This window comes from Myxine glutinosa, chromosome 6, assembly GCF_964187855.1.
Source record: "Myxine glutinosa chromosome 6, kmMyxGlut1.1, whole genome shotgun sequence".
Lineage (NCBI taxonomy): Eukaryota > Metazoa > Chordata > Myxini > Myxiniformes > Myxinidae > Myxine > Myxine glutinosa.
In genome coordinates this window covers 140717400-140740687 of record NC_136266.1, presented here as the reverse complement: position 1 = coordinate 140740687, position 23288 = coordinate 140717400, and the positions used below count along the sequence as shown (strand labels likewise).

At 44.8% G+C, this 23288-nt stretch overlaps 1 protein-coding gene across 10 annotated transcripts in view; it reads left to right on the top strand.

Moving 5' to 3' along the window:
- Nucleotides 1–12899, top strand: part of LOC137430373 (vigilin) — a 168793-nt gene extending 155894 nt beyond the window's left edge. For all 10 annotated transcript variants that reach the window (XM_078780592.1, XM_078780597.1, XM_078780601.1 and 7 more), the window contains 3 exons: nt 7670–7783; nt 11738–11824; nt 11967–12899. In XM_078780592.1, coding sequence (XP_078636718.1) covers nt 7670–7783; nt 11738–11824; nt 11967–12215 — 450 coding nt within the window. In that variant the 3' untranslated portion in view covers nt 12216–12899. The remainder of the gene's footprint in view (nt 1–7669; nt 7784–11737; nt 11825–11966) is intronic.
- The last annotated feature ends 10389 nt before the right edge of the window (nt 12900–23288 follow it).

The following is a 23288-nucleotide window of genomic DNA, read 5'->3' as shown; positions in this document are numbered from 1 at the left end:
ATCTTGTTTTCCGTGAAAAAACACAAAAAACCCTTTTTCTCCGCAACGGCTGAACGGATCGAGCCCAAACTTGGCATGCATATTCGCATACCCATGGCAAACAAAAAAGTCAGCGAGCACGATGTCATCCGACACGTGGTTTCAGAGTTATGACGTTTTCAAATCTCAAACTAGAAATGGAATCACCTCCATAATTTGTGGAGGTATCGAGTGGAAACTTTACACAAATGTTCCTCATGGGGGGATGTTTAATCGTTACTTGAGACGTTTTTTTAAGTCACATGGTTTGGCCGCAATAAATAATGGAAGTTAAATTTTAAAAAGCTTGTAACTCTTGAACCACTGCATGGATCGACTTGAATTTTTAATACAATGTAGCTCATCGGGTGGAACAAGTGTGCAAGATTTCAAGATGATTGGATGTACGGTCGCGAAGCTAAAGTCTTTATTGTTGAAAGAGGAACAAACACCATTTTGTCCTGCCAGGCCACATCTCCCAGTGCTTTTGCCATTTTCAGTTTTAATTTCCTTTAAAAAACATTTTCTCTGCAATAATAGGGCCGATTGAGATAAAATTTTCACCATAGGAGGCACTCGGTCTGTAGAATATTTTAATGGTAATTATGACGTCGCAGGTCACGTGGTTCGGCCGCCATCTTGTTTTTCGTGAAAACACGAAAATCCATTTTTCTCTGCAACGGCTGAACAGATCGAGGCCAAACTTTGCAAGCAGAATCGCATACCCATGACGAACATAAAAGTCAGCGAGCACGACATCATCCGACACATGGTTTCAGAGTTATGACGTTTTTAAGCATGAACCTTTAAAACCTAGCTCCTCCCTCATTTTTGATCCAATCGAGGAGAAAATTCACAGCTCTGTTCAGCATGTCAGTCTACTAAAATGTCATTTTAGAATTTGCGATAGGTCACGTGGTTTGGCAGATATTGTTAATTAAACGATTTTTTTTTTAATGGATATCTCTTGAATCGCTTTGTTGATCGACGTGAAACTTCATACTCTAGTAGAAGTCATGAAGAGTAACAAGTGTGCAAAATTTCAAGATGATTGGATGTACGCTCGCGAAGCTATAAGTCTTTATTGTTGAAAGAAGAAGAAACACACCATTTTGTCCTGCCAGGCCACGTCTCACAGTGAGTGCTATTGCCATTTTAAGTTTTAATTTCCTTTAAAAAACATTTTCTCTGCAATAATAGGGCCGATTGAGATAAAATTTTCACCATAGGAGGGACTCGGTCTGTAAAATATTTTAATGGTAAATATGACGTCGTAGGTCACGTGGTTCGGCAGCCATATTGTTTTTCGTGAAAACACGAAAACCCCTTTTTCTCTGCAATGGCTGAACAGATCGAGGCCAATCTTTGCACGCAGAATCGCATGCCCATGACGAACAAAAAAGTCAGCGAGGGCGACGTCATCCGACACATGGTTTCAGAGTTATGACGGTTTAAAGCATGAACCTTTAAAACGTAGCTCCTCCCTCATTTTTGATCCAATCGAGGAGAAACTTCACAGGTCTGTTCAGCATGTCAGTCTACTAAAATGTCATTTTAGAATTTGCGATAGGTCACGTGGTTTGGCAGATATCGTTAATTAAACGATTTTTTTTTTAATGGATATCTCTTGAATCGCTTTATTGATCGACGTGAAACTTCATACTCTAGTAGAAGTCATGAAGAGTAACAAGTGTGCAAAATTTCAAGATGATTGGATGTACGGTCGCGAAGCTATAAGTCTTTATTGTTGAAAGAAGAAGAAACACACCATTTTGTCCTGCCAGGCCACGTCTCACAGTGAGTGCTATTGCCATTTTAAGTTTTAATTTCCTTTAAAAAACATTTTCTCTGCAATAATAGGGCCGATTGAGATAAAATTTTCACCATAGGAGGGACTCGGTCTGTAGAATATTTTAATGGTAAATATGACGTCGTAGGTCACGTGGTTCGGCAGCCATATTGTTTTTCGTGAAAACACGAAAACCGCTTTTTCTCTGCAACGGCTGAACAGATCGAGGCCAAACTTTGCAAGCGGCATCGCATACTCATGACGAACAAAAAAGTCAACGTGCACGACATCATCCAACACATGGTTTCAGAGTTATGACGTTTTAAGCATGAACCTTTAAAACCTAGCTCCTCCCTCATTTTTGATCCAATCGAGGAGAAACTTCACAGGTCTGTTCAGCATGTTGGTCTACTAAAATGTCATTTTAGAATTTGCGATAGGTCACGTGGTTTGGCAGATATCGTTAATTAAACGATTTTTTTTTAAAAAATGGATATCTCTTGAATCGCTTTATTGATCGACGTGAAACTTCATACTGTAGTAGAAGTCATGAAGAGTAACAAGTGTGCAAAATTTCAAGATGATTGAATGTACGGTCGCGAAGCTATAAGTCTTTATTGTTGAAAGAAGAAGAAACACACCATTTTGTCTTTCCAGTACGTGCTCACGATAACGCGATCTCCCGCGGTCATTTGAACCGCAAAAAAAATTATAATTGCAGCTTTGTCAATAGCTGAGGCATATTAACAAACGAATGAAACAGATTTGCTCAAATTCTGACTATTTTTAACTCGATCGTATTTCACTGAAAGTAAGCCCATCAAGGCGCGTACGTAATACACGAAAATACAATGGCCCATTTGCGCATATGCAAACATCCATCCACATATTACGTAAGGTGCTGTGCGAGAAGGAAATGGCTGTCATGGTCGTAATTGGTCTTGAAATTTGCGCAAATAAATGCCCTACACGATGCCGTTTATTTCGTCACAATCCATCCAGCCGATCTGAAGTTATATGAAGAAATGCATTTACGTCGTGACGTCATCACGCGATTTTCGAATTCAGACGTCTTTTCGGAAATTAAATAAAGATATAAATCGAAATGAATCATGTCCGCGATCTGTGCATGCGCGGTTTTCTCAGTCGCTTTTCAGTGGCATCGCAGTGCAACCCATCTGCGCATGCGCCAGCTATTGAAAATTGGGTCGCCACGGCAAAATCCAAGATGGCCGCCACCATGTATGTCTGAACCTTGCAACCTGCATATCTTGAAAAATAAGCGAAGTAGCAACTTCTAATTTGGTGTGTGGGTGTATCTAGGCACAAGGAAGAACGCTATCGAAAATTGGGTCGCCACGTCAAAATCCAAGATGGCCGCCACCATATATATGTCTGACCTTGCAACCTGCTTATCTTGAAAAATAAGCGTGTGTGTGTGTAGGGGGGATGTGTGTGTGTGTGGGGGGGTGGAGGGATGTATGTGTGTGTTTGTGTGTAGGTGGGGGGGGGGGTTGGTTGTGTGTGTGTGTGTGTGTTTGGGGGTGTGGGTGGGGTTAGGGGGGATGTGTGTGTGTGTGTGTGTGTGTGTGTGTGTGTGTGTGTGTGTGTGTGTGTGTGTGTGTGTGTGTGTGTGTGTGTGTGTGTGTGTGTGTGTGTGTGTGTGTGTGTGTGTGTGTGTGGGGGGGGGGGGTAGGGGGGATGTGTGTGTGTGTGTGTGTGTGTGTGTGTGTGTGTGTGTGTGTCGGGGTTGTATCCAAGGGGGTTGTGTCAAAGCATGTCCAATGAAAGTGGGGTTGTATCAAAAGTGGAGTTGTATCAACAGTGGGGTTGCATCAAAAGTGGGTGCGAGTAAACAGGTCATCACTGCCAGCAGTTTTAAAGTGGCAGTTCTAGTTATTATTATTCTTCCACCCTATTTTGCACCTCCGAAAACTTCATAGTTAAGTTTCTCAGCAACCGCTGGTCGGATTGACAGGAAATTTTCATCAAATGATCGGCTAGGCTCGTAGAATTTTTTAATGCTAATGATGACGTCATAGGTCACGTGGTATGGGCGCCATCTTGTAAAACACCTTCAAATTTGCCCCTCTGTATCTCCGAAACGGCTCAATGGAAAAATTTGAGGAATGGCTCATTCTAAAGAACTCTGCAATGGGAACAAAAAACATGTGTATTGAGTATATCAAAAATGCTAACGTTAAGAGGTTAGAATTCGTCAAACACAGTTTTTCTCCCCCAAAAATGAGATTTTTTCCCCAGATGCTTAGTTAAAAAAAAACTCGGAATGAGAAAATTTTCGAAGTCATACGTCACATGGTTCGGCCGCCATCTTGTTTTCCGTGAAAAAACACAAAAAACCCTTTTTCTCCGCAACGGCTGAACGGATCAAGCCCAAACTTGGCATGCGTATTCGCATACCCATGACGAATAAAAAAAGTCAGTGAGCACGACGTCATCTGACACGTGGTTTCAGAGTTATGACGTTTTCAAATTTCAAACTAGAAATGGAATCACCTCCATAATTTGTGGAGATATCGAGTGGAAACTTTACACAAATGTTCCACATGGGGGGATGTTTCATCGTTACTTGAGACGTTTTGATAAGTCACATGGTTTGGCCGCAATAAATAATGGAATTTAAATTTTAAAAAGCTTGTAACTCATGAACCGCTGCATGGATCGACTTGAATTTTTAATGCAATGTAGCTCTCATCGGGTGGAACAAGTGTGCAAAATTTCAAGATGATTGGATGTACGGTCGCGAAGCTATAAGTCTTTATTGTCGAAAGAAGAAGAAACACACCATTCTGTCCTGCCAGGCCACGTCTCACAGTCAGTGCTATTGCCATTTTAAGGTTTAATTTCCTTTAAAAAACATTTTCTCTGCAATAATAGGGCCGATTGAGATAAAATTTTCACCATAGGAGGGACTCGGTCTGTAGAATATTTTAATGGTAAATATGACGTCGTAGGTCACGTGGTTCGGCAGCCATATTGTTTTTCGTGAAAACGCGAAAACCGCTTTTTCTCTGCAACGGCTGAACAGATCGAGGCCAAACTTTGCAAGCGGCATCGCATACTCATGACGAACAAAAAAGTCAGCGAGCACGACATCATCCGACACATGGTTTCAGAGTCATGACGTTTTTAAGCATAAACCTTTAAAACCTAGCTCCTCCCTCATTTTTGATCCAATCGAGGAGAAAATTCACAGATCTGTTCAGCATGTCAGTCTACTAAAATGTCATTTTAGAATTTGCGATAGGTCACGTGGTTTGGCAGATATCGTTAATTAAACGAAAATATTTTTTTAAAAATGGATATCTCTTGAATCGCTTTATTGATCGACGTGAAACTTCATACTGTAGTAGAAGTCATGAAGAGTAACAAGTGTGCAAAATCTCAAGATGATTGGATGTACGGTCGCGAAGCTATGTCTTTATTGTTGAAAGAAGAAGAAACACACCATTTTGTCTTTCCAGTACGTGCTCACGATAACGCGATCCCCCGCGGTCATTTGAACCGCAAAAAAAATTATAATTGCAGATTTGTCAATAGATGAGGCATATTAACAAACGAATGAAACAGATTTGTTCAAATTCTGACTATTTTTAACTCGATCGTATTTCACTGAAAGTAAGCCCATCAAGGCGCGTACGTAATACACGAAAATACAGTGGCCCATTTGCGCATATGCAAACATCCATCCACATATTACGTAAGGTGCTGTGCGAGAAGGAAATGGCTGTCATGGTCGTAATTGGTCTTGAAATTTGTGCAAATAAATGCCCTACACGATGCCGTTTATTTCGTCACAATCCATCCAGCCGATCTGAAGTTATATGAAGAAATGCATTTACGTTGTGACGTCATCACGCTATTTTCGAATGCAGACGTCTTTTCGGAAATTAAATAAAGATATAAATCGAAATGAATCATGTCCGCGATCTGCGCATGCGCGGTTTTCTCAGTCGCTTTTCAGTGGCATCGCAGTGCAACCCATCTGCGCATGCGCCAGCTTTGAAAATTGGGTCGCCACGGCATAATCCAAGATGGCCGCCACCATGTATGTCTGAACCTTGCAACCTGCATATCTTGAAAAATAAGCGAAGTAGCAACTTCTAATGTGGTGTGTGGGTGTATCTAGGCACAAGGAAGAACGCTATCGAAAATTGGGTCGCCACGTCAAAATCCAAGATGGCCACCACCATATATATGTCTGACCTTGCAACCTGCATATCTTGAAAAATAAGCGAAGTAGCAACCTCTAATTTGGTGTGGGTGTATCTAGGCACAAGGAAGAACGCTATCGAAAATTGGGTCGCCACGTCAAAATCCAAGATGGCCGCCACCATATATATGTCTGACCTTGCAACCTGCATATCTTGAAAAATAAGCGTGTGTGTGTAGGGGGGATGTGTGTGTGTGTTGGGGTGGGGGGATGCGTGTGTGTGTGTGTGTGTGTGTGTGTGTGTGTGTGTGTGTGTGTGTGTGTGTGTGTGTGTGTGTGTGTGTGTGTGTGTGTGTGTGTGTGTGTGTGTGTGTGTGTTTGGAGGGGTGTGCATGTGGGGGGAGGGGTGTGGGGGTGTTTGTGTGTGTGTGCATGTGTGTTAGGGTTGGGGAGGGGGGTGGGGGTGGGGGGATGTGTGCATGTGTTTGTGTGTGTGTTAGGGGTGGGGGATATGTGTGTGTGTTTGTGTGTTGGGGTTGGGGGGGGATGTGTGCATATGTGTGTGTGTTAGGGGTGGGGGGTGTGTGTGTGTGTGTGTGTGTGTGTGTGTGTGTGTGTGTGTGTGTGTGTGTGTGTGTGTGTGTGTGTGTGTGTGTGTGTGTGTGTGTGTGTGTGTGTGTGTGTGTGTTGGGAGTGGGGTGGGGAGATGTGTGCGTGTGTTTGTGTGGATGTGTGGATGTGCATGTGTGTGTGGGTGTGAGGGGGCGGGTGGATATGTGTGTGTGTGGAGGGGTGTTTGTGTGGGGGGAGGGGTGTGGGGGTGTTTGTGTGTGTGCATGTGTGTTAGGGTTGGGGGGGGGGGATGTGTGCATGTGTTTGTGTGTGTGTTATGGGTGGGGGATATGTATGTGTGTTTGTGTGTGTGTGTGTGTTGGGGGTGGGGGGGATGTGTGCATGTGTGTGTGTTAGGGGTGGGGGGATATGTGTGTGTGTGTGTGTGTGTGTGTGTGTGTGTGTGTGTGTGTGTGTGTGTGTGTGTGTGTGTGTGTGTGTGTGTGTGTGTGTGTGTGTGGAGGGATGTGCGTGTGGAGGGATGTGCGTGTGGGGGGAGGGGTGTGGGGGGAGGGGTGTGGGTGTGTGTGTGGGAGGGGGTAGGGGGGATGTGTGTGTGTGTGTGTGTTATGGGTGGGGGATATGTGTGTGTGTGTTGGGGGTGGGGTGTGTTTGTGTATGTGGAGGGGGGGGGGGTTGGTGTGTGTGTGTGTGTGTGTGTGTGTGTGTGTGTGTGTGTGTGTGTGTGTGTGTGTGTGTGTGTGTGTGTGTGTGTGTGTGTGTGTGTGTGTGTGTGTGGAGGGATGTGTGTGTGTGTGGAGGGATGTGCGTGTGGGGGGAGGGGTGTGGGTGTGTGTGTGGGAGGGGTAGGGGGGATGTGTGTGTGTGTGTGTGTGTGTGTGTGTGTGTGTGTGTGTGTGTGTGTGTGTGTGTGTGTGTGTCGGGGTTGTATCCAAGGGGGTTGTGTCAAAGCATGTCCAATGAAAGTGGGGTTGTATCACCAGTGGGGTTGTATCAAAAGTGGGGTTGTATCAAAAGTGGGGTTGCATCAAAAGTGGGTGCGAGTAAACCGGTCATCACTGCCAGCAGTTTTAAAGTGGCAGTTCTAGTTATTATTGTTATTTTTTTCATTCCAGGTTATCATCAACTTCCCTGATCCATCTCAGAAGAGTGATATTGTTCAGCTTCGTGGGCCAAAGAATGAGGTGGAGAAATGTGCCAAGTACATGCAGAAGTTTGTTGGTGAACTGGTATGTTTTTATTTGTATGCCTTCTCTTTCTCCTTTTTATAAATTTTTTGTGTGCTGTTGAGGAAGTTATTTTGCTCACTGTAAATCTCTGTTATTATCTCTGCCCTCAAAGGTAATGAAGGTTATGTTTTCACCCCTGTCTGTTTAAATGCTTGTTTGTTTGTCTTTTTGTCTGAGCAGAATATTTCAAATACATGCATTTTTATATGCATGCAAACAAAAACCACATTTGACATTTCGAAACAAATAAATTGATCCTTGAAAGTGATGTAAACTGATATCGAACTCAATTCATGGACAGTACTGTGTTAAACTTCTGTACGTTTTCCAGAAGTATCTCTTTATTTTGCACATTAGCCAAAAATTTTTTTAACAAAAACAAAAGTTAAATTACGACTGGGATTACGGACAGTAAAGTTACAGTTCAGTACTTCGTCTAACCCCCACGAGCATTCAGGAGAGCACGTACACGTTGAGGCATGCTGTTCACGAGATTTGCCAAGGTTTGGACAGGAATCGCTTGCCATGCAGTGACAATAGCCTGCTGCAATTCACGCACAGAGGTCGGCTGCTGGTCCAAGTGGTTGATTTGACGCGTTAATTTTGCCCACAAGTTCTCTATCGGATTCATATCCGGGGACATGGCAGGCCACTCCATATGCTCTACACCACTGTCAGAAAGAAAGTGTTGGATCATGCGAGCATGATGAGGCCGTGCATTGTCATCTTGGAAGACAAAGTTTCCTCGAAAGGCTGCACAAGCAAATGGAAGCAATGTTTCTTCCAGAATGGCCCTGTACTTGAACTGGTTCAGGTTTCCATTACAGAACAACCAGGTCAGTTTTGCCCCCTGCATGAAAAGCAGCCCAAACGGTCACCCCACCACCTCCAGCTTGGAGTCTTGGCACTATACAATCTTTGTTGTAGGCTTCATGCACTTGTCTGCGCACTCGGACGCGGCCATCTTGACGATAGACCAGAAATCTAGATTCGTCACTGAAGATCACGTGATTCCAGTGTCCTGGCTGCTATTGACGGTGCTCTCTGGCCCACTGCAATCAGCGCTGGCGGTGTTGTCTGGTCAGGGGACGCCTGGCACGATAGCCTGCTTGAACCAGTCGTTGGTTGAATAGCCTTCTGGATACAGGCACATTTGCCAGTTGCTGCCACTCAGCCCCAAGCCGATTAGCTGACTTGGTACGGCCATTGCGGACTAACCGGTGCAGCTGGCGATCATCCCTCCTTGTGGTTCTGCGGGGACGTCCTGGCCTTGGTATTGGAGTAGGGACACCCCTCTGAGCATTTCGTTTCAGGATCTTTGACACCTGACCTTGAGTGATGCCATACTGCCGAGCAATAGCATGCTGTTTCATGCCGTAATTTCGTAAAGCCACCACTCCATGACAAACAGCATTGTCGAGTTGACGGACCATCTCCAGAGGAAGCGGCAATAACCTTTGGAGACGTGCAGCAGTTGTTTTCCACTAATACAGAACGCAACAACCCTTGTATACCCGACTGTGCAGCCAATCATCAAATGCACCTGTCCGTACATTTTCCCACGCCACCTGTGATCTAATCCTGTTGTTGACTTCTTGCTGCGACAGACAATCAGTGACATGGTTCTTTTAACAAATAAATCACCAAAGTGTAAAAGAAACTCACCAGATTGATATACTGACTTAAGAAAGTAAACCCAAGTCAAGAAAAAAAAAAATTCCATATTAAATGCCAAGTCTGTGTGTGTATATATATATATATATATATATATATACGTATATATATATATATATATATATGTATATGTATATATATGTACATATATATATAGACTAACTAGCTTGGCTCGGCCCGCTGCGCTCGCCTCACCAAGCGTCGTTACTGAGGAACGGGCTTATTTTAGCTGAGGATAATGACTGTACCTGAGTTGCTGTGTTGTCATGATTTACACCAATCATAACACAAACAATTATTTTGCACAAATGTATTTGTTGTGTTTGTGATATTACATTGTAATAGGCAGTTTAGGTTGAAGATTTAGGTTGAATGTTGTTTTTTTTTTCAAGAAAGAACCCCCCCAGCACATACATAGGGGAGGGGTAGGTGCAGACTGGAAGTTTGGGACGATTACACCTCACCACCACGTAATTCAAAACACCTCACCACCAAGTAATTTAGAACACCTCACAGCCATAAAACATGTAATAAAAACACCTCACCACCACGAAATTAAAAACACCTCACCACCACGAAATTGAAAACACCTCACAGCCATCAAACACGTAATAAAAACACCTCACAGCCATGAAATACGTAATAAAAACATATCACAGCCATAAAACACGTAATAAAAACACCTCACCACCACAAAATTGAAAACACCTCACAGCCATCAAACACGTAATAAAAACACCTCACAGCCATGAAACACGTAATAAAAACATATCACAGCCATAAAACACGTAATAAAAACACCTCACCACCACGAAATTAAAAACACCTCGCAGCCATAAAATACGTAATAAAAACACCTCACAGCCATAAAACACATAATAAAACACCTCACAGCCATAAAACACATAATAAAAACACCTCACAGCCATAAAACACGTAATAAAAACACCTCACAGCCACGAAATTAAAAACACCTCACCACCATGTCATTTAAAAACACCTCACCACCAAGTAATTCAAAACACCTCACCACCACGTAATTCAAAACACCATCACCAACTAATTCAAAACATCTCACCACCACATAATTAAAAACACCTCACCACACGTAATTATAAATACCTCACCACCACGTAATTCAAAACACCTCACCACCATGTGATTTAAAAACACCTCACCACCATGTGATTTAAAAACACCTCACCACCATGTGATTTAAAAACACCTCACCACCACATCATTCAAAATACCTCACCACCACATGATTCAAAACCACCACAACGTTATTAAAAACACTTCACAACCACGGAAACAAAAGTTTGAGGGAGTCGTTAAGTGACCACAGACACCGCCCAGATGTGTGGATATATAGATAAATGACTGTACCTGAGTTGCCGTTTTGTCATGGCTTAAACCAATCATAATTCAAACAATTATTTTGCACAAATGTATTTGTAATATACGTGATATTACTTTGTATAAACAATTGAAGTTGAGAAAAAAAAATTCCCCAAAAAATTCCCCACCAAAAAAAACAAATTTGGAAAATTTTTCAAAAAAAATACCCTTAGGACATACCGACGGGAGAGATATGTGCATACCAGAAGTTTGGTACGATTTCACAAAAGTTTGAGAAAGTAGTTCAGTGACAACACAGGACAGACGCTGCACAGATATATATATAGATACATTGTTGCGGTTTTGAGAACCCACACTTGTAAATAAATATAACATCATTAAAGGTTAAAGGTAGCACCCCATAGATAGGCCACAAGCAACACGTAGGTCACCATAGGACATCAGTTATTTTTTAGTATGTGTAGATGAGGCATTTTCCAATAGTTGAATCTGCGTTGCGTCTATCAAATAAGAAGTAGGCCCTTTCGTCCATTTTGCCAGCCTCCCTCCAAGCGACGCCATTAAGCGCGCTCCCCAGTCTGTGCCCCATGGCCCCTCCCAATTTGTTACATGCCTTTGTTAGCCCCCCCCCCCCCCCCTTGATAAGGGGAGAGCTGACGTCGGAGATCCGCAACAGTGTGTGTGTGTGTGTGTGTGTGTGTGTGTGTGTGTGTGTGTGTGTGTGTGTGTGTGTGTGTGTGTGTGTGTGTGTGTGTGTGTGTGTGTGTGTGTGTGTGTGTGTGTGTGTGTGTGTGTGTGTGTGTGTGTGTGTGTGTGTGTGTGTGCGTGCGTGCGTGCGTGCGCGCGCGCAATATATATTGATATACATAATGGGATTTTTTATTCCTTGCTCAAATGTTGAAAACTATGTTTTCATTCCAGATTGAGAATAACTACTCGATCAGCGTTCCCATCTTCAAGCAGTTTCACAAGAATGTCATCGGAAAGGGTGGAGTTAATATCAAAAAGGTGTTTTCATTGGTTTATTTGTGAATTCAGGACAACATGTTGGATTTTGAACGTCTTGACAGCAAATCGTTTCACAAGCTCTTTATTTTTGATGAAACATGCAGCTTGTAGCATCTTCTCGCTCGCAAATCCTTGCTTGTAGATCCGCGAGGAGACCAATACCAAGATTGATCTGCCCACGGAGAACAGCAACTCCGAAGTGATTGTCATCACAGGGAGGAAGGAAAATTGTGAGGCCGCTCGAGACAAGGTCCTGTCTGTGCAGAAGGAGCAGGTGGGTGTCACATTACACATGGACACATGGATACAGTGGCATTACCTGCACATTGTAGTTACCCTCGCCAGAGGAGAGGGTATTGCATTTGAGTCCGTCTGTTTGTTACTTGCCTGAAAAGATTCCGGCAAGTATGTTGATCTGTTCGTTTGTTTGTCTGTCTGTTTGTCTGTCTGTCTGTTTGTCTGTCTGTCTGTCTGTTTGCAGCACTGCGTCTACACCGTTGCACGTAGAATCGCCAAACTTTGCACACATATTGGTCTTGCCCTGGAATAGACTGTGCCCAATTGATGACGTCATCGGTGACGTGGTTCGGCCGCCATCTTGGAAAAACCGAAAAACTTTGCACCTCTATATCTCCGAAAGTACTGAACAGAAAAAATTGAGACATGGCTCATTGTAAAGAACTCTCCATGGGGAATAAAATATGTAAATGATGACGTCATCAGTCACGTGGTTCGGTCGCCATCTTGGAAAAACGGCAAAACGTTGTGCCACTATATCTCCAAAAGTGCTGAACAGAAAAAATTGAGACATGGCTCATTGTAAAGAACTCTCCATGGGGAATAAAATATGTTAATGATGATGTCATATGTCACGTTGTCGGCCGCCATCTTGGAAAAACGGCAAAACTTTGCACCACTATATCTCCAAAAGTGCTGAACAGAAAAAATTGAGACATGGCTCATTGTAAAGAACTCTCCATGGGGAATAAAATATGTTAATGATGATGTCATATGTCACGTGGTCGGCCGCCATCTTGGAAAAACGGCAAAACTTTGCACCACTATATCTCCAAAAGTGCTGAACAGAAAAAATGGAGACATGGCTCATTGTAAAGAACTCTCCATGGGGAATAAAATTTGTTAATGATGACGTCATATGTCACGTGGTTCGGCCGCCATCTTGGAAAAACCGAAAAACTTAGCACCTCTATGTGTCCAAAAGTGCTGAATAGAAAAAATTGAGACATGCCTCATTGTAAAGAACTCTCCATGGGGAATAAAATATGTTAATGATGACGTCATCGGTCACGTGGTTCGGCCGCCATATTTGTCCTCAATGGCCAATAAAAAAGTACATTCCGGCAAGTCCTCGGTCTCTGACCGATTTTTCATCTGTTTGTCTGTTTGTCTGTTTGTCTGTCTGTTTGCAGCACTGCGTCTACACCGTTGCACGTAGAATCGCCAAACTTTGCACACATATTGGTCTTGCCCTGGAATAGACTGTGCCCAATTGATGACGTCATCGGTGACGTGGTTCGGCCGCCATCTTGGAAAAACTGAAAAACTTTGCACCTCTATATCTCCGAAAGTACTGAACAGAAAAAATTGAGACATGGCTCATTGTAAAGAACTCTCCATGGGGAATAAAATATGTTAATGATGACGTCATCAGTCACGTGGTCGGCCGCCATCTTGGAAAAACAGCAAAACTTTGCACCACTATATCTCCAAAAGTGCTGAACAGAAAAAATTGAGACATGGCTCATTGTAAAGAACTCTCCATGGGGAATAAAATATGTTAATGATGACGTCATATGTCACGTGGTCGGCCGCCATTTTGGAAAAACGGCAAAACTTTGCACCACTATATCTCCAAAAGTGCTGAACAGAAAAAATTGAGACATGGCTCATTGTAAAGAACTCTCCATGGGGAATAAAATATGTTAATGATGACGTCATCAGTCACGTGGTCGGCCGCCATCTTGGAAAAACGGCAAAACTTTGCACCACGAAATCTCCAAAAGTGCTGAACAGAAAAAATTGAGACATGGCTCATTGTAAAGAACTCTCCATGGGGAATAAAATATGTTAATGATGATGTCATATGTCACGTGGTCGGCCGCCATCTTGGAAAAACGGCAAAACTTTGCACCACTATATCTCCAAAAGTGCTGAACAGAAAAAATTGAGACATGGCTCATTGTAAAGAACTCTCCATGGGGAATAAAATATGTTAATGATGATATCATTGGTCACGTGGTTCGGCCGCCATATTTGTTCTAAATGGCCGATAAAAAGTACATTCCGGCAAGTCCTCGGTCTCTGACCGATTTTTCATTTGTCTGTCTGTCTGTCTGTTAGTCTGTCTGTCTGTCTGTTTGCAGCACTACGTCTACACCGTTGCACGTATAATCGCCAAACTTTGCACACGTATTTGTCTTGCCCTGGAATAGACTGTGCCCAATTGATGACGTCATCGGTCACGTGGTTCGGCTGCCATCTTGGAAAAACCGAAAAACTTTGCACCTCCATATCTCCGAAAGTGTTGAATAGAAAAAATTGAGACATGGCTCATTGTAAAGAACTCTCCATGGGGAATAAAATATGTTAATGATGACGTCATCGGTCACGTGGTTCAGCCGCCATATTTGTCCTAAATGGCCGATAAAAAAGTAAATTCCACCAAGTCCTCGGTCCCTGACCGATTGTTCATCTGTTTGTTTGTCCGCATAGAATAAATATGATTTTCTCTGCAACCGTTGGTCCGATTACCGGAAGTTTTCACCGCAGGTGCAACTCCACCTGTGGAATTTTTTAATGATAATTATGAAGTCGTAGGTCATGTGTTTCGGCCGCCATCTTGGAAAAATCGAAAAACTTTGCACCTGTATATCTCAGAAAGTGCTGAATAGAAAAAATTGAGACATGGCTTATTGTAAAGAACTCTACATGGGGAATAAAATATGTTAATGATGATGTCATAGGTGCCTCCATTGTGACGTCATAATTCGACAAGTACAAAACTTCATCCAATCAACATGAAATTTCTTGAGCGCCATGTCGGCATAAACTGGTGGAGGAAAAAAAAAAAAAAGATGACGTCATCAGGCACGTGGTTCGGCCGCCATCTTGGAAAGACCGAAAAACTTTGCACCTCTATATCTCAAAGTGCTGAATATAAAAAATTGAGACATGACTCATTGTAAAGAACTCCCCATGGGGAATAAAATATGTTAATGATGATGTCATAGGTGCCTCCATTATGATGTCATAATTTGACAAGTACAAAACTTCATCCGATCAACATGAAATTTATTGAGCATAATCTAGGAATAAATTAGTTTAGAAAAAAATAAGGATGACGTCATCGGTCACGTGGTTCGGCCGCCATATTTGTTTTAACACAAAGCCTTAAAAACCACTGAAAGTACATCCTGGTGTGGGTTTGCAATCTCTGATTGCTCTTTTTCTTGTTTTCTTTACATTTGGGCTATATTCCAAGGGTCTTTGTTGCAAAGGTAAGAACACCATTCTTGATTGTAGTGTCTAACTTTGTTGAATGCCTCTGACACAATAAGATGTTTCATGTGTCCATTACTTTTGTTGATCTGGAGAAAGCATTCAATAGGGTTCCACGCAAAGTATTGACATGGGCATTGAGGAAGTTAGGAGTGGAGGAATGGTTGATCAGAGTAGTGCTGGCAATGTACAAAAGAGCACGCACAGCTGTAAGGACGAAGGACAGGAACAGTGGTGAGTTTGAGGTGAAGGTGGGAGTGCATCAGGGGTCGGTACTAAGTCCACTACTATTTGTAGCTGTGATGGAGGTGCTGGCTCAGACCGTAAAGGAGGGTTTACCGTGGGAGTTGTTGTATGCAGATGATCTGGTGTTGATTGTGGAAAGTATGGATGGACTGAAGGAAAAGATGAACAAGTGGAAGGAATGTATGGAGACAAAAGGTCTGAAGGTGAATATCGGAAAGACAAAGGTGATGGCAAGTGGTAAAGCATGTGGTGAGGTGGAAAGAACTGGGAAGTGGCCCTGTGCTGTGTGTAGGAAGGGTGTCGGAGTGAACTCCATTCAGTGTACAATGTGCGCTGAGTGGGTTCATCAAAAATGTAGTGGTCTGAGAGGGTCATTAACCAGTGTGGCAGCTACATTCAAATGTAAGGTGTGCACAGAGGGAGCTGCAGATGGAGGAAATGTTGAGTTGGATCTTGGAGACGGCGTGAAGCTGGAAGGTGTGAAAACATTTTGCTACCTCGGAGACATGCTGAATGGAGAAGGTGGATCAGACTCGGCAACGGTTGCTCGAGTGAGATGTGCATGGAAGAAGTTTCGGGAACTGAGTGGCGTGCTGATGAGGAGGAGAGTGTCGCTGAAGCTGAAGGGAAAGGTGTATGCTGCATGTGTGAGAAGTGTTATGATTTATGGGAGCGAGACATGGGTAATGAACGTAGAGCAGCAACGAAGGCTGGAAAGGGTGGAAATGTGAATGGTTCGATGGATGTGCGGAGTATCGTTGAGAGAGAGGAAGACAAATGATGAATTGCGAAAGATGATGGGAATATTGCCTGTGATTGATGCTGTGAAGAGGAACAGGTTGAGATGGTTTGGTCATGTATTGAGGAAGGATGAAAGTGACTGGTTGAGAAGAGTGATGGAAGTTAATGTAGAAGGAAGTAGAGGACGGGGAAGACCGAGAAAGACTTGGCTAAAGATGGTGGAAGAAGAAATGCGGGCAAGGGGGTTAACAAGGAGAGATGCAGAAAATAGGGCAAAATGGAGAAGATTGTCATGGGGACCGCAAGGCTAACCCCCGCTCTAGCAGGGAACATGGCCTTAAAATGCATGTTGTTGTTGTTGTTGTATGTGTCCATTACTATATATTTTTGCACTTTTGTTTTGACTCCTCGTCAAGAACATCATTCCCAGTCAAGTTTAGTTGCCCGAGTACGTTAACTTGATCATCCAACTAATCTCCATCAAGAGCATCATTCAAAGAAACTTTAAGCTAAGGAATGATCCTGAAACCAGGTGTATTTATTTGGTTTTTGTTTTTCCTCATCAACAGTGTTCGTATCTTTTAAACGGGACAAAAGCTTGTGGGGGTTTTTTTTTTGTTTTTTTTTTAAGGAGAAAGGCTCAAGAAAGAGCGAAGTCTGACAGTGTAACACACATCAAGGTAATAAGAGGAAATGGAGAAGGGGAGGAAACACAAAAACTAGAAAGTAAGATGGTTGAGTTAGGAACCGGATGACAAAAATGGTGGTGCACTGCTTGCTTTTGATGCCCTGGAGGGAAGAATGAGACTGGAACCACCTTGAAGACGCTGTTCTGAGACTGGAGAAGCTATTAATTTAAATGGTTATGGGGTGCAGTTAGCTTGGACTTTGGAGGTTTAACCAGGAGGGGTTACTGGAAGAATGCATGCATACTGGAGTAGAGAGGGAGGGTCGGAGGCCTGACAGAGCAGAGGGAGCAATATTGGCGACAATGTGGTAAAAGACAGCCTGCGAAGTGAAAGCAAGAGCTTGTGCTTCAGCCTCATCGTGGGAGATGCCAATAGTTTTGAGACCTTTAGATTCCACATAATACAGGAAAGACAGATGTGATGCTGGGATGCCAGTATATAGTGAAGCCCATTACTCCATTGAGTTAATGACAAAGGCCTTGTATATTGTGAATGAATGAATGAATGAATGAATGATCGTTTTAAGGCCATTTTCCCCGCTAGAGCGGGGGTTAGCCTTGCGGGCCCCATGACAATCATGGTTCCCTGTTTGAGGCAATGTTTTTATGGCCGGATGCCATTCCTGACGCCAACCCTTGGTCGCCTCTTACGATGCGCAGGGATACGGTGTACCTATTCTAAATCGGGGTACACACCATGATCATTCATCCCAGCAAGCTGGTACTCAATTTGCCGCCCTCGGAAGGATGACAGGCTGAGTCAACCCCCCTGGCATTAATTCAGCGATCGATCGGGATTCTAACCCAGGATCCTCGGATCCCAAGCCGGCACCCTAACCGCTAAGCCAACACCAGGACTACCCTTGTATATTGTGAGTCGCTCTGATTTCCCATGGATGCCTTGGCTGGATCGACAAAGGATTCCGAGGTTGTGGCTGGCTTTGGAGGCCAGTTTTGCAATGCGGTCGGCACAGGAAAGGTCATGGCTGATGATTAGGCTGAGAATTAAGACCAGGGGATGACCAAGGAAAAAGATAGGTGGGTTCGTTTGATGATTGTTCTGGAATGACAGAGTGAGACTGAGATTTTCCAGGAATGAAGGACATGCTCTATTGTCAAGTCTTTCCAAAGTGTTTTGGAACCTCATTTCCCGATCAGCAGAGAAAGATGTAGATGCTGTCTGCCAAGCAGAGGGATTCGGTACTGCATGACACTGTGTGAAAAAAGGAAGAGAGGGTTTCCACTGCATCAGAGAGCTAGCTTGTCATACTAAAATACCTTGGGCGTAGTTTGACTTCTGCATTGGAGGGGGGTGGAGGGGGGCAAGGGGTTAATATTAATAATTAGTAGCTAGGTCTTACTTCCAAAATTACCGTTTGTTCGTGTGGTTGCAGTATACGTGAAATCACAAATGCAGTTTGCGTTCATTATTGTTTCTCATGTTTAAATACAGGATGTTTTATCTTGATTGTAAAACAAACAACACAACAACAGGCATTTTAAGGCCATTTCCCCTGCAAGAGCGGGGGTTAGCCTTGCGGTCCCCATGACAATCTTCTCCATTTTGCCCTATTTTCTGCATCTCCCCTTGTTAACCCCCTTGCCCGCATTTCTTCTTCGACCATCTTTAGCCAAGTCTTTCTCGGTCTTCCCCGTCCTCTACTTCCTTCTACATTCATTTCCATCACTCTTCTCAACCAGTCACTTTCATCCTTCCTCAACACATGACCAAACCATCTCAAACTTTCTCTTCACAGCATCCATCACAGGCTCTATTCCCATCATCTTTCGCAATTCATCATTTGTCTTCCTCTCTCTCAACGATACTCCACACATCCACCGAACCATTCGCATTTCCACCCTTTCCAGCCTTCGTTGCTGCTCTACGTTCATTACCCATGTCTCGCTCCCATAAATCATAACACTTCTCACACATGCAGCATACACCTTTCCCTTCAGCTTCAACAACACTCCCCTCCTCGTCAGCATGCCACTCAGTTCTCGAAACTTATTCCATGCACATCTCACTCTCGCAACCGTTGCCGAGTCTGATCCACCTTCTCCATTCAGCAAGTCTCCTAGGTAACAAAATGTTTTCACACCTTCCAGCTTCACGCCGTCTCCAAGATCCAACTCAACATTTCCTCCATCTGCAGCTCCCTCTGTGCACACCTTACACTTGAATGTAGCTGCCACACTGGTTAATGACCCTCTCAAACCACTACATTTTTGATGAACCCACTCAGCGCACATTGTACATTGAATGGAATTCACTCCGACACCCTTCCTGCACACAGCACACGGCCACTTCCCAGTTCTTTCCACCTCACCACATGCTTTACCACTTGCCATCACCTTCGTTTTTCCGATATTCACCTTCAGACCTTTTGTCTCCATACATTCCTTCCATTTGTTCATCTTCTCCTTCAGTCCATCCATACTTTCTGCAATCAACACCAGATCATCTGCATACAACAATTCCCACGGTAAACCCTCTTTTACGTTCCGAGCCAGCACCTCCGTCACAGCTACAAATAGTAGTGGACTTTCTACTGACCCGTGATGCACTCCCACCTTCACCTCAAACTCACCACTGTTCCCATCCTTCATCCTTACAGCTGTGCGCTCTCTTTTGTACATTGCTATCACTACTCTGTTCAATTGCTTTGATCAATTGATTTGATTGATTGATCAATTTAATTTGATTGATCAATCTGATCAATTGATCAAAGGTATTTATCTTGATTGTAAACTACTGAAAAATTAAGGTGGGGGCATTGCCCCCCCCCTGCCTCACCCCCCAAACTACGCCGATGTAAAATATCCAAATTGGCGTCTGTCTGACCGAGATACATTCAGTCTTTACTTTTCCAATCTTGACCAAACTTGACAGGAGGACTAGGTGTCACATGATGGAGGTTGTAGCAATTTCATTTGCCCCCTCCCCAAGGGGGTTGTCCGCCTAGGGTGAAATCCATGTGAAGGTGTATATCTGTGTTAAGCTAGCTTATTGTGGCGTTTTTCCAAGGCTACTTTGAATAACAAAAGTAAAATCAACACCAATGATAATAGCATAATACTAATAATATCCCCCCTCCCCAAGGGCTTTTTCCTTTAAAATATTACAAACCACAAACATGTATGATTACCTTTTGAAACAGTCGCAACTGCTGTTTAACACTAAACTGAAAGGGAGGAAACCCGGGGTGTGTTCAGTTACCAAGCAACGATCTTGCGCTTACCACACCAGCTGTTCCTTAATGTCAAAAATCTAGGCATGAAAGGCTGTCTTTTATGCCACGGGCAGAGACTGACGAGCAAAGCAGGACGCTAGACTATCAAATGCCCAAAATGGGAGGGGCGGCTAGTGGGATGCCTGGCAGGGCTAAGGAGTGTGACAGAGGGGAGGGTGAGTGGAATGTACAGTGGGTGGGGAGTGGGGCCTGAGGAGAGGTGTGTGTAGCTGATGTTCCCCTCACTCACGTCCCTCTCCCCTCGCTCCCACACCTGCGTGTAGTTCACGCGGCATTGGAGCGAGGGGAGTGGGACATGTGGCATTGGAGTGAGGGGGAGTGGGCCGCGCAGCGTGTGAGCGAGTGGGGGGGGGGGGGGGGGTTGTGGGACGAGCGGAGGGGGAATGGGACATGCGGTGGGGGATTGAGTGGGGATGTGCGGGGTGGGAGAACGGAATGGGTGGTATAAGAAAGAGGGGGAGCGGGATGTAGGGTTGAGGTGGGGGAGGGCACCCATGATGGAAGGGTAGCATGACACGCAGTGGTGTGGGAAGGGATATAATTTGCAGGTCGCCCAGAAAGGGTGGGGAGTTAGCGGAACATGCTGCTGGGTAGGGGAACAAGACACATGGCAGTGTAGAAAGGGCATACAAGACATGTGGTAGGGGGGAGGGGGAGTAGAATGTGCAATGGGGGTGGGTAGGGGTGCTTGTGTAGGTGGGAGAGGGGCGTGTAGTTGGGGTTAGAGTGGGTGCTGTGGCAGCTGGACTCTTGGCCAGCAGGGAGAGGGAGAGGGAGCGGGAGGCTTCGCGGGGGGAGGGAGAGGGAGCTGGATGCGAGACTGGAGGGAAGAGGGAGAGCTGGATGCATGGGGTGGTGGAGTGGGATATGTGACAATGGTGGAATTTGCAATGGAGATGGAGTGGGGCTTGTGGAGGGGAAGGGGTGTGTAACCGGGATGGGATGGGAGGGGGTAGAGTGGCAACAGGATTTGAAGTCGGAAGGGAGATGGGGCGAGAGTTATGGCTGGGTGGGGGGAGGGTAGGAGGGGGAGCGGTGGTGTGGCTGTGGATGGAGGGGGTGGGACGCTTGGTTGGGATGGAGAGGTAGCTGGACTTGGGAGGGAGACAGGGAGAAGTGGAGTGGGACATCTGGCAATGGTGGGTGGAACAAGACGCGGCTGGAGAAAGGGAGTGTTTTGTAACAAAATCTTCAATGTTTAAGATGAAAACCGTTTTGTTTTATGCATAGTATATGTGGTGAAATATGATGTAATGTCTCAAATTTGAAGAGAAGGTTCGGTCGGAGGGCCGATATTGAGGGAGCTTGTATAAGTCCGGACTGTTCGGCGCTCAGTCTCGTGGCATTCTGTTACACTAGTGCCAAGAGACTATCGGGATTAACAGGTACGTAGTTTGTTTTGATTGCTTCCTTTTCTATCGCCGAATGGCGCTGTTCGCTATCAGGCAAAGTTATCGAGAAGAACGCGATGGGGCGTCCCGCTTGGTTGAGCGTGGCGGCAATCACGCTGTCACTGGCATCCGTCTCGATCATGAAAGGTACCGCTTCGTTGATCTAGGTCACTACGGCCCCTGCTATGTCGGTTTTGAGTTGTTGAAAAGCTGCTTTCGCCGACAAGGTCAACGTGAATAATTTACATTCCACCAGTGGTCTGATCTTCTCTGAGTACCGTGGGATCCACTTTGAGTAATGCGCGAACAGACCGAGCGCCTTGCGCAGCGCAGCCCGATCAGGGGGAGGGGCCATCTCGAGCAACGGTTGCAACCGGGTTGCGTCGGGCCTAATCCCTCCGTCGGTCACCCTGTACCCCAACAGGTCTATAGTTTTGGCTGAATACTTACCCTTATCTTTGTTGAGGGTCAGGTTGTACTTTCGCACCACGGCCAAGAATCTCTGCAAATTTGCGTCATGGTCGGCCTGATCACGGCCACAGACAGTTACATTGTCAACATATACAAACACATCCTTTAATTGCTCTTTGGCTATGATGTCATCGAGGGCCCTTTGGAAGCAGGCAACACCAGGCAACACCATTCGTGACTCCAAAGGGAATTCTTCGAAATTGGTACAGCTGCTGCCCTGATTCAAAGGCGGTATATGGCCGATCGGCTTCTCTGATAGGTATCTGGTGGTACGCGCTACGGAGATCCAGGGTGCTGAACACCCGGTAGGTAGCCACCTCCCATACCATATCGTCCATCTTGGGGAGTGGGTAAGCGTCCAATTGAGTATAACAATTAATCGTTTGTGAGTAGTTAATTACCATTCGTTTCCGGTGATTAGCATTGATGACCACGAGTACTTGGGCTCTCCAAGGCGATACACTGGCCTCGATAATTCCCTCCCGTAGCAATCGTCTCGTTTCGCCCTCGATAAATTGAGCGTCCGGCCGTGAGTAACGCCTGGACTTTACCGTGACAGGATGGCAGTCGGGAGTTAGACACGGAAAAAGCGGAGGGGGATCGATCGCCATTTCCGCTAAACTGCATACCGAAAAGGTCTTGGCATTAGCTCCCTCTATTTGCATTTCCAGTCGTCCGTGCCGATTTAAAAAAAATCGTGGCACAATAGCACATCTGAGCACAGATTTTGTAATACTAACAGCTTAACATCCATATACATTACCCCGTTAGCCACCAAATTTACAACACGGGTACACGAACGGGAATTGTGAGTCCTCCTCGACAATTGTAAGAATGTATCGTCGCGGGCCAGGGCCCGGTAACGGCCCTTTAAAATCCACATGGAGTCTCTCAGGGTCCACCTGCATGGATCAAAGTCCCCATGGGAGGTCTATAGAATCTCGGCTTGACCTCGGCACACACTGGACACGACCGACATAATCGCCTGACATCTTCGATGGAAAAGGGCAGATTCCTACATCGTACGAAGTGAGCCAACCTTGTGACCCCCGGATGACACAATGATTCATGGATTCCCCGTAAGTCTTCTGACTCGCGCATCAGCTGCCACATTATTCCATCCAGGCCTGAGGCTGACATCTCCGTGGAGAGTA